The following is a 12,696-nucleotide window of genomic DNA, read 5'->3' on the forward strand; positions in this document are numbered from 1 at the left end:
GCTACAACAGCAAAGCACTGTGACAACCCCAAAGTTGCGAGCAAGGGTGACAACGCCTCACTAATCTGGACTGCACACTGTAATGTCATATGCCCTTATGGGTAATTTGCATAAATTCTTTAAAAATATACATATTCCTACTAAAGGAAGCAGAGTTGGGAGGAGTTTATTTGTTTTGTTTTTTGGGTTTTTTTTTTTTTTTTTTTAGTGTGCAAATTATATCAAATAATTTATATTGATATCTGCAAAGAGCTGAATCTAGGAATATGCTTTTGATTTTCACTAGAGTCAATGTTCTTGTTAAATAGCTGCCCCCATTTAGATATTCTTGGCCTCTTCCCACTTTCCATAAATAGCTCCTTTTAACTGCAGGCTTGAATGCTGGGGTTTTAAATTTTGGGGAGATTATAGTCTTCACCAAAATCTACTGGCGATGTACAATACTTTTATTCCTTTATATACTCATGTAACAAGTTTAACACCAATAGATATTCATAGCCTTAAGGACTTGTATATGCCCTCTTAATGCACCTGAAACTTTCCTCTGCATATTATGTGAACTGGAATCACTTAGTAGAATTTAGCACTTTCGTCTTCAAAGTGCTTTATAAATATTAATCTTCAAAACACTTATTTTATATAAAAACCCAAAAGAAAAAAAAAAAGGAGTCTTGATGTCTGTTAAATATCATCTTAGCTTCAGCTTTTTTTTTTTTTTTTTTTTTTTTTTGGGGGGGGGGGGGCAATTATCTATTTTCTTTTTCTTAAAGTACTGTAAATTCATTTATCAATATTCAACAATGATTGATTTTAGCTGGATGTAAAAAATATTTTAAAACTTACTTTGACTAGTAAATGTACTGTAAGCAGCTTTTTGGAATGGTTCAATATGGTCAAATGACTATGCAGTGGTACACTCAGGAACTATATGAACGGTAGGAAACGTAATGTTTCTGATGTGTACGGCCTGATGGAAGATGAGGGAGCTCAGCACTTTTGAAAACCGTGCCTGTAGTATTTAGGTACACAGTAGTGTAATAGCATGTTCTCACCATGTGGGTGGCTCCCTTGTCTCTGGTCACAGCATTTCATGGGATCCTAGTCTCTGGCACCCACTACTGCTCCCCCTGCCCTGCAATGAACTTTCCCAGCTTTCATTTCACTTTCTCCCAGCTCACCTTCTGGGTGATCTGTGGCATGGCTCTCTCCAGCCAAGTTACATGAAAGTCTAAACCCCTTCCAGGGCAACACAAACAAGTCCAAATGAAAGTCCAAATAAATCATTAAATTATTCCCTCTTCTGACCTCTCAGGCACCACTGTAGTTCTCTTGTTGGCCCTACCTCAGGATTTCCCCCTCAGGAACCTAATCAATTCCTGTAGTTTCCTTCTCCTGTATTTCCTGTTTGTTAAACCCTATCCCGGGATTCTCTACACTAGAGACACCTGTCTCCTCTGCAGTCTCCCCAATTGAGTTCCCTGAGTCTACTTATAAGGACTAGCTCCACTTCTTTGGCCAGGAGGTAATTAGTTAATCATCCCTCAGGTACAGAGTATGACTATTTGGGATTCTTTCCCTTGCCTTTATAGGTGATAGGGGTTAAGCCCCACCACAAGTTGTGAATGGGGCCATAACTTGAGTAATAATTCTGAATTCAGATTTCCACTCTGGAAAAGATGGATTGATGCAATAGTCTTATAGTTTCATTTTACAAGCAATTACCCCAATCCACACCATTTGAGAATTACACACACAGGACGGTGTGTGTGTAACAAATGAACTAGACAGAGAAATGTATGGTAGAAGTATAGCATATTACACAGCTCTCTCTTTGAAGTAAGCAAATAGTAGTTATACTATACCCATAAGTGATATGGGGTAGAATGGATCCCAAAGATTTCCTTTTTTGAAAAAAGTAAAATTAAAACAAAATCTCACTTGTTCTGGCACTAGTTTTCAATTAATAATACATACCATCGTCATATCTTTGCAACAGTTCTTCTAAAATTAATCAATATATGGTAAGAATTTGTAACTAGATTATTCAGAGATGCCTCATTTTTCTCAGATATCCATGGACATTCTCAGTTGGGCTTTTCACTTTATATTTCATTACCATTTCAAAAACACACATACTTTCCAATTGCTCTCCATTAAAAAGACAATGGTAGGGTCACTTAGTCTGACACCAAATCCTGTTTCCCCACACAAGTGGTAGTTTCTACTTTTTATTATAAAATTTTGACCTGTGATGTGCAGACCTATAATGTGCAGAGTTGTAAAAGTATGGTAAATTACAGCTTGCTCATACAATGCTTGTGTATCTCCTTTAGAGTTGCTTGCTAAACTAATTTTTATTGTGCCCCTCCATTTCAGGTTTGGCTTAAAATATTGTAATATTGTATAGAAAAAGTTACACAACTCCCAATTGTCACAATGAAGGACTATTTATTGTATGCAATATCTTATACCACCATAGATTAATGTGCTTTGGAACCAAATACCGAGAAAAAGCAAGGTAATCTTAGAAAGTGAAACTGAAAGTTCACCATCAACTGTTACTTTGCTTTACATAACACAGTTTTGGAAGTTAAATATTAGTAAGTGTAAGATATTACTCGTACTGATTTTGTTTGTTTTTCTTAATATGCCTAGGCAGAAAAAGGATCAAAGGAACTGTACATCAATGGAGAAGATATATTACTCATCCAGGAATTCAGCAGAAAATATCAAAAGATCCGTAACAACTTAAAATGTTCTGCCTGTGCATTTAAAACGTGTGAAGTTTGGAGGGGAGAGGACTTGGCTGAACATTAGACCTTAGCTTAGTTTTCCAGAAGAGATGCAGGGCAGCACTGAGATGCTGTGGTGATAGTGGCCATATGAGAACCTAAACAGACTGTTTATGTTTAGTACAACAAGTTCTTTAATAGAATATAATTGATATTTGTTTAAGGGAGGCAATGTTTAGAATAACGGGCCACATCAGTTTGCATTGTGTGAATCTAATTATGCTTTTATCATGTTCTTCTGGAGAAAGATGAAACATTTGAATACATTTTAATAAATAAATAAACGGATGTTTCATGTTGTACAGATTAATGATAATGGAGACAAAAGGAGAAGAACATTTTTTCCTTCTTTCTCCTCTTAATCTATTCCCTTGTTTTGTACTGTACTGTGCCTCATCATTCAGCTAGCTAATTACCTTCTTCTCTTAGTGAATGCATTCATCTTTCCTTTCATCAGTATTTCAACTCTGAAAGTTTTCTATCATTTGGCAATTAAGGATGTTTTATGACTTTCAGAGCTTTTAAAGCTTGTTTTCCACATAAATTGTGGTCCAAAAAAACCCAACACATCCCTAATCTGAAAGAGAGTGAAGGCGTGTACATACACATAGCCAAATTCAGATTTGTTTACCTCACTCTGCCTCCACTGGAAGATGGTAATGAACCTTATCCTTCAGGGGGTACTTATTAGTACGACACTGGGCTCAGGTTCATCACCTGAAAAGTCAACCTGTGTAAGTTAAATATGATTGGGGATAGGATGTTAGTGTGGTTGGGGAAAATTAATGTAGGAAAGTAAATTCAAAGCAGTCAAGCAAAGATTCCAAAATAGCTTTAAGCAACTGGATAAAGTCTTAGGTTTCAGATAGTGAATAGCCATGCTTAATCTAGTATGACAAAACAATGGTACGGTAATAAATATATGAGTAGGGCCAGTTGTAGCAGCAACCAGGGTCTGAATCCCTAACACCAGTTACACTAGCCTGGCAATTCATTTCTTCTGCTTTTGGAGCTAGGTTTGCCCATAATACATTCTCAAAACAACTCATAGAACAATGATGATGGCTTTGCAGATTATTATGCACGTAATTCTCCTGGTTTAATTAACCATTCCCTACTGGAAGCTGGAGTGAAAAAGGTGTGTTGTGGCACAAGCTGCAGCATAGAAATGTGATCGTTCATATGTGCTCTGTGCCAATACTTGCTATTAGCAAACCATAATGATGATGTTGTATAGCAAGCATTACAATCAAGTCTAAGGTTGTATATCTTTAAGAAGTCAACCTCCCAGGAAATTTACCTGTTCAAACTCCTCCATGTCCACTTCACCATCACCATTCAAATCAAACATCTTGAAAGCAATTTCAAAATTCCTCTGGGGAGCTACATAGGAAGAAACAAATAAAATGAAAAATATTGACCAGCAAACTACATTCACTTGAATTAAGAAAGCAGCAGAAATTAGGTTAGAAAGGAAAATTTGCTGTTAGCTGAACAAAAGTGTATTATTGTATCCAAAAGCAGCTTTGTTTAATTCTTGAAAGATACATGAGAAAGGTAGTTAATTTTCTACTTCATTTCAGGAAAATCTTTGTATTTCATTCATTCAATGTTTTCCCTATCCTTAAAAGACCCCTAATCTCAGCCTCCATCTCTCTTGCTGAGAACTTGGTAGGACTATCTATAGATATATCTACACTACGGAAAAAGATGTTTTTTAAAATTTGAGTTAACTAAACCCTTTTTGTTTCAAAAGAGTTGAGAAAGCTCATTCCAGTTTTCTAAACAGTACTCCAGCAACAACAAAGATGTCAACATCTTATATTTCTAATACATAAAAACCAGTAGAAAGTAACTTTGGAGTAGATGTTCTCTATACATCATAGAGAAGCAAACAAAGGTGCAATTATTTTTGTCTTTGCAGATCACCTTTAACACTCTGTGGAGGAGCAAATTGTCTAGTGGATATGGAACTAGAAGTCTGGCAAGCTGAGTTCTATTACAGACTCTGCTTTTGGCTCACTGTGACTTTAAGCAAGTCACATAACCATCTCTGCCTCAGTTAGCCCATCTGTAAAATGGAAATACTACTATATTTGAGATCTTTGGAAAAGATATTACATAGTGTAAATTATTATTTTCACTTCCATTCATTATGTACTGGTCATTGTGAATTGTGCAATCATCTCAAATGCCAGAGTGTATTCACAACCTTCCATCTATGATTTCTAATGAGATGCAAGAGACAAACCACAGCACAATTAAGTTAACCCACTCTTAATATTTTCTGAGAAAAATATTACATAAATTTATGTTTTCCTTTCTGTAATTTGGAATCAATAATCTAGCACTTTAAACTGGAATAGTGACACGATTCTTGGAATTCAGGTGCACTCAAATCCCCAGTGAGTGTCTTGACTTGCTAGTGTCAAGTATACAACCCCAATATGTAATTTTTGTCTGTATGGAGTACCAAGCAAACCCCAGTGGAGTAACTAGCATTTAAGAGACCACCTCAAAGGGTCTATTAAAGCAGAATTTGTTTTTTTCAAATTTATTTTTAAGGCAACTCACTTTCCTGTTGTAGTTCCAATCTGACTGCACCACACGTTGCCTGATTAATTACTTCCCCTTATATTTTCATCAGCCGCAGTCAACTTGACCTTATATTTCGTATAGGTAAAATTTACTAAAAATTATTGGTAGAATTACTGTAGCACCGCCCCCCCACCCTGCGTTAGGCACTTTCCAAGCATGTGTGGAGACACTGTTCTTACTCCAAAGAATATATGATCCTACAGAATGCAAGGTATCTTCAATGGCTCTACAACTACGAAAATTAGTATTTGTAAAAGTATAATGCACTGACAGCCCTAGAGGTAGAGATCTTCAAATGTCAAATATAGCAACGTCAGCCTTAGTGCAAACTACCTCTCACAATCCCACTGATGAGCCTCAACCCTAATGTGGGCAGACCACCCAACAATGTGGATACTTCCGTTTTCAGACCCAGTTAAATCCCTTGCTGAGACGTGGTGCAATTTTTGTACTTACTTGGATTACACTATTTTCTTTATAGTAAGTGTTCCTTAAGCAAATATGACTGAAATGTTTGCTAATATATTCATTTCAATCAAAAGAAAAAGGGAAAGTAAACATATGTCAGACACACCCATTCACTCAGCAACAACACTGAGCTGCCATTCAAAAATAACTCCAGACACAATTTTACTTGTTTGGCAGGGGCTGGATTTGTTGTACTCAGCCTAAAGAGAGAGTGCAATGCTCTCAAAGTACAATGCTCAGTGTTGTACAGCAATCCCTTTGGTCCAATTTCTATGTGCATGTGACGTTAAACACAATGGAAATGCAACTGAACCCTGCTGTAATACAACGTTCTGACTGGGAGGTGAAAAAAACACTGAGAATCTTCATAGGGCATGGAGGACATCACCCAAGCAAAAAAGTTAATGCTTACTTTATCATCAATGGATTGTGTACATTACGTAATTGTACTACAGTCTGAATTCAAGGCCAGAAGATTTTCACAATGTCTTTTCCCCCTAATATAATAAAAGGCTCTGTGCTTTACTGCTGATAGATTCAGTAGGACAAATTTAGAGAATGTGTTAATAAGATAGCTTTTTAAATATTGTGTGTATTAAGCAGATGTACACCACCATTAAACTTGACTTCAAGGATACCCTGCCATTGGACCATTTGATGTACATAGCATATATAATTCTGCAGTTTTACGTTTCTGTATTCCAATTACTCTATTAAATGTGACATTTATTTTTGCTCTGAATTAGACGTGTCAAAACACCAGGTGGATAATACTTCCAGTGACTTAAGAAGGGTGCCCCATAACAATGACTGGATCAAAAGACCCTGGTTTCTGCAGTGAATGGCTCCACAAGCTGGGCTGCACTGCAGTCTCAAGCCCTGAGCTATGGGGTGGATATTACCCAGTCTATCCTCCATACTTCACATAAACCTTGACTTTTCTGGAGTGAATTTATGATTCAGGGAATAAGCTATTTCACAACCTCTGCAACAACAGGATTCTGATTTTAAAAATTCTCTCCTTGCATCCCTCCAATTCTCTCTTGAAGAACACCAATATTAACTACCATTCCAGCCACTTTGCCAAATTTAAGTATTGCATTCAATTTTATTCTCTTACATAGTGAGTATTGTGTGAAATCCTCTGAGCAATTTTTCTATCTTTTTCAGTCCATAGATCTAGTCCTGTGCTGAACAGACTAATTTCACTGGTGGTAAAACAAGGGGATATGGAGAACTGAAACCCAATTGGAGAGAGTGATAACAAAAGTAATTACACAGATCAGTTTTTCCCTCAGCCTCACTGCTAGGATAGAGCAGGATTATTTTTAGTTAAGAGAATTTGTTTCCCCCCCTTTGTTAAAATTCCAGGACTGTTTTCATAAATAAAATACATTACCATATTTTCTCACTCACACTCACTCACACACGGTGAACAAAGAACTCAATTTTATCTTTTATAATAGCTTTTTCTCCCCTTCCATAAATATATATATAATATATATATTTTAAGAAAACAGTTTATAAAGCCAAAATACCACTTGCAAAATTAAAATGGCAGTTATGTCTTGGGAAAGTCTGTAGGATCAGGTAGTTTTCTAAGGGGAAAAATTGTACATTTAAATTAACTAACCCAATAATTATTATATTTAATTTTTTAATAATCTAAGCAACTTATTTCCTCCTTTAACATGTATGCCTAACTGCCATAATTTTCATGGAGCATTAGATGCATATAACAAATGGAAATCAGAATCAGATAAACTAGAAGATAGGAAAGACCTAGTGGGTCTTCTAGCTTATACCCATTTTAGTGCAGGATTGCTGTCTACACAGAATCATAGGACTGGTAGGGATCTTGAGAGGTCTTCTAGTCCAATCCTCTTCTCTCAAGGCAGGACCAAGCATTATCTAGACCATCTCTGACAGGTGTCGGTCTAATCTGCTCTGAAAAATCTCCAATGACTGAGATTCCACATTTTAATATAAGTAAAAAGCCTGTGAATCAGCATACTGACTATTCCTTATGACTCAGCATGCTGGATTCTTGGCCAAACTTCCAGTCTTTTTTGAGAGAGAGTGTTTGAACAAGAATATTATCTCCAGGAACAAATCAGGACCACCTAAAAGTTCACCCTCTTAAGACTGCCTTTGGAGGCTGAGCAATGGCATCTAGATGGTTAAACAGTTTCAGTGATAACAGGGAAGAAACAGATTATAGCACTTTACATAATTGGAAGCAGAGGGACAGCAGATAATGTCTGAAAATGGAGTAACAAAAAACCTTACAATTAAGCTTGAAAGGATTAGATTTTTATTTCACTGTTCACACAAACTAATGAAAAATATTTTCATCAACAATAATCAACATTTACAAATAGGCAAAGTAAGAAAAATGCTGCTGGAGAACTGATTAGAGTTTGATTTAAGGGCATGTACTTCATATATTTTGACATGTGGGGTTGACAATTAAGTGTTTTCATGTTTATAAAGCTTTAATTTTTTGAATCTTAAGGTCAATTGTCATTAAATTATTGTCTGCCCCTCCAACCTTTTCCTGCAACTTTGAAAATTTAAATGAAAATAGAAAAAAGCTTAAAAATAAACATCAGTATTATCTATCAAAATTATAACAAAATAAAAATCAAATTCTGCCAAGCATATGCATATTCTTGATGCATTTACTGTCTGGGGAAAAAAACAAGGCAAATACATGCCATATAGTATTGGAGTGAAGAATGTAATTTAATAAGAAATCACAAACAAATGACTGCAAAGCTAAACTCTGATCACAACACTAATGTAGAAAGTTACCTTCAGGAAGGATTAGCTCAAGAAGAGAAGCACAGAACAGTTAAGATTCTTCTTTATGTATAAAAATATGGGACAGGCCTTAATAGCAGGATTTTTCAGCTCAAAGTTAGGAGAGTTGCATGTTTGAATAGGATTAATTGCATATGTTCAAGATAGAGTTGAGTTAACTCTGAACAAAAATAGAAATGTTCATTGAAAATAAATATGACAGTGAGGTGTGACGCTGGTAAACCAGGTGCCAACTCTTGCCAAGGCTGTAGGCATCAGGCTAAGCACTGACAAATTCATAGCTGGAAACCAGACCAACTCACCTGTATGTTAATATTATTCAAGATAGGTGTTAGCCTTGTAAAGCTTAGTTTAGACTGTATAAAATGTTTGTAAGCTGGTGCATGCATGCAATCTGACTTGTCTGTATCCCATGCTAAAAGGTAATACAAGTTTTACTTTATAACTGTAAAAATGCCTAATCTGAACTTGTGAACTAGGCAGGAAGAGTGGTTCCCTTGCCCATCAAGAAGGACTATCAAAACTAAACAGGCCATTGTAGTATAAAATCTTTGTTGATTGCCCCATCCATCTCTGAAGAAGTTACATGCAGGAGCCCTTGTCCCATCGATTTGAACTCTGGGGGAAGGGCAAATAAAGATGCTCACAAGAAGAAATGGTTCTCTTTGCTGTTTGGACTCTCACAAAGGCTTGAGCTAAGAAACAAAAGCAGAAATCCCCAGGGCCAACCTGGGTTAGCCCTAGAAGATATTAAGTGAACTGATTATTACATCTCCGTCACCTTTTAGAACAAAAGACTAAATCATTTGTGCATACACGTTGCCTGCTTTAACCTGTAAATAACTCATTCTTTTTTCATAGTTAATAAACCCTTAGTTAGTTGACTATAGGATTGGCTACCAGCCTAGGCTACAAGCCTAGTTCCTTCAGCCTCTCCTCATAAGTCTTGTGCTCCAGCCCCCTAATAATTTTTGTTGCCCTCCATTGGAGACTCTCCAATTTGTCCACATCCTTTTTGTAGTGGGAGGCCCAAAACTGGACACAGTACTCCAGACGCGGCCTCACCAGTGCCGAATAGAGGGGAATAATCACTTCCCTCAATCTGCTGGCAATGCTCCTAATACAGTCCAATATGCCATTAGCCTTCTTGGCAATAAAGGCACACTGTTGACTCATATCCAGCTTCTTGTCCACTGTAATCCCCAGGTCCTTTTCTGCAGAACTGCTGCCTAGCCAGTCGGTCCCAAGCCTGTAGGTGTGCATGGGATTCTTCTGTCCTAAGTGCAGGACTCTGCACTTGTCCTTTTTGAATCTCAGAATTTTTTTGGCCCAATCCTCCAATTTGTCTAGGTCACTCTGTATCCTACCACTCCCCTGCAGCTTAATGTCATCTGAAAACTTGCTGAGGGTGCAATCCACTCCATCCTCCAAATCATTAATGAAGATGTTGAACAAAACCAGCTCCAGCACCAACCCCTGGGTCACTCTACTTGTTACCGGCTGCCAACTAGACATCGAGTCGTTGATCACTACATTGAGCCCGATGATCTAACCAGTTTTCTATCCATCTTATAGTCCATTCATTCAACCCACAGTTCTTTAACTTGCTGATAAGAATATTGTGAGAGACCATACCAAAAGCTTTGCTAAAGGTCAAGGTATATCACGTCCACCGCTTTCCCCACATCCACAGAGCCAATCGTCTCATCACAGAAGGCAATCAGATTGGTTAGGCTGACTTGCCCTTGGTGCATCCATGCTGACTGTTCCTGATTACCTTCCTTCCCTCCGAGTGCCTCAAAACAGATTCTTTGAGGACCTGCTCCATGATTTTTTTAGGGACTGAGGTGAGGCTGACCGGTCTGTAATTCCCCAGTTCCTCCTCCTTCCTTTTTTGAAGATGGGCACTATATTTGCCTTTTTCAATTATCCAGTACCTACCCCAATCGCCACAAGTTTTCAAAGATAATGGCCAACGGCTCTGCAATCACATCAGCCAACTCTCTCAGCACCCTCAAATGCACTGCATCTAGCCCCATGGCCCCATATGTCCAAAAACAAATGTCTCAGCTGTGGAAGTCAACTTTCAGCTTCCCCATGACTTTTACCTGACATTTTAAAGAAGTGAAGTTAAAACACATTTAATTCTGCTTGTCTTCATACCTCTGCACTGAAATTCAAGTTTTGCTGATAAGATTCAATTTCCTCTCTTTTGGGGAGCAGCTGAAGCAACAAAAATGGTGCAGTGTCCTCAAAGCCATTTTGCTGTAATTGCCTTTGAATATGAGACTGAATTTCTGATGCATTTAAAATGTTATTTCATTACCTTTTAAAATATATTTTCACAGAAGCACGGAGCAAAACTATAAGAAAAGACAGTGCTAGAGCAAGAAATTACTTGTAAATAAAATACGGTGATACATTTAATCTTCTATGCAGTATGCAAACAGCTCTCTCTGCCGGTAACATGCAAATGAATTGCACTTCAACCAAAGTCAAATGACGTTCACTGTAGCGATACAGAAAGAACACTTGAATCCATTTACTGTGGTTTATTAGTCAAAACACCTCATAACTAGAATTCAGGGACTGTGAATGATACCCATTAGGAAAGAAACGAAGGTCAAAATAAAAAAAATCATAGCCATTAGGGCTTGAGTGGTCAGGATGGAGACAGGGTGATGTTTGGAAGCCAAAGGGGTCAAATTGCCACGCTGAAAAGGCAGCTAATAGCATGACGTACCTTAATTTTCTTCCGTTTCAATGAGTTTTTGAAGATTCTCATTAATGGTTAGAGTTCAATTGAGCAGTGATCAGAGCCTGGCTGATCTAACCCCAACAACAGTTTTAAGTGTAGCAGTCATGTTCCCCTGTCCCATGCAGACTAGATTTCATGGTTTTACTCTGCTGGTTATATTAGTAAAAATCCATTGCAGAAAGCAGCAATGGTGAGTTTTTAGTATTTAGTAGTCTTTTTACCTTACTTAATTGTAACTTCAATTTGTCTTATGTTGGGAATTTTTTCAACTCTAAATGATGTTGTGACTTACTGTAAATTAGATTTTCATTAGGCTATACGTATTAAAATTTAAGATAAAAAAACAATATTTTGTTCTATTTTGTTTGCTTGATTAGAGAGCATGTCAAGAACTATTTAGGATACTGAGGTACAATGCAAATTACCAAGAGACAAAGGATAAAGAAAGCGACATAAATGAGTTTTCTAACTTGCCATAGGGTACCTGATTTATTTAAAAAAAAAAAAAAAAAAGAAATCTTTCAAAGAAACCAAGTGCTAAAATCTTGGGGGTTTGAGGTGGTTCCTTGGGATACTTTTTAATTTAATTTAATTTTTTTTAGCTGAATTCAGTGTAGGCCAATATGGCAAAAAACATACCCTGTGTCACCATAAGCCTCCCTAAATACATTTTTGCAAAGTTTCCGTTTTCCTCAGAGAGCACAAACTACCAAGTCAGTGGCCTGTTACAAAGTGACTCGTCAAACCACTCATGAATATACCTAAAAGACCAAAAGTAAGGGTGACATCCCAAAGATTCTTCTTCGTGTTAGTGGGCATATTCACTTGTGGGATTTATCACCAAAAATGGAAAGGAACCTAAAACTAGAAGAGTTTGCTATGACACTGATGTTTTCCTAAGCTACTTTCATAGAAGCAGTCACAGGGAACTCCCTTGTGACCTTACAAACGTTTGATCATAGGCTGTATAGAGCAGACATGGTTCAAGGAACTTGACCTATTTGTAAGTATTGTATTCAGGAGCATCATGTACTATGTAACAAGGGGGGCAGCTGCCCTCTGCCCCAAACCTTGGTTGGCCCCTCCGGTCAATCGATCCCAGAAGTGCTCTCCAGTCGAAGCCATAAATCCACCCCCATAAAAAGTGCAAGGCTGTGTCAACTGGATGGTGTCTCCTGTCGGCGCAGCACAGTGGAGACACCATGGTAAGTCAAAGATAGTAAGTTGATAAAAGATACACAAGCTACATAGGAAAGC

At 37.4% G+C, this 12,696-nt stretch overlaps 1 protein-coding gene across 3 annotated transcripts in view; it reads right to left on the minus strand.

The window, feature by feature from the left end:
• Positions 1 to 12,696, minus strand: part of MICU1 (mitochondrial calcium uptake 1) — a 182,518-nt gene that overhangs the window by 68,838 nt on the left and 100,984 nt on the right. For all 3 annotated transcript variants that reach the window (XR_010920665.1, XM_067552728.1, XM_067552729.1), the window contains exon 7: positions 4,093 to 4,175. Coding sequence is in view for 2 of the 3 variants with exons in the window: in XM_067552728.1 (XP_067408829.1) it covers positions 4,093 to 4,175 (83 nt within the window). In the remaining variant the exon portion in view is untranslated. The remainder of the gene's footprint in view (positions 1 to 4,092; positions 4,176 to 12,696) is intronic.

This window comes from Emydura macquarii, unplaced genomic scaffold (genome assembly GCF_026122565.2).
Source record: "Emydura macquarii macquarii isolate MOO-44397 ecotype Brisbane River unplaced genomic scaffold, CSIRO-AGI_Emac_v2 contig_1390, whole genome shotgun sequence".
NCBI classification, from domain to species: Eukaryota; Metazoa; Chordata; order Testudines; family Chelidae; genus Emydura; species Emydura macquarii.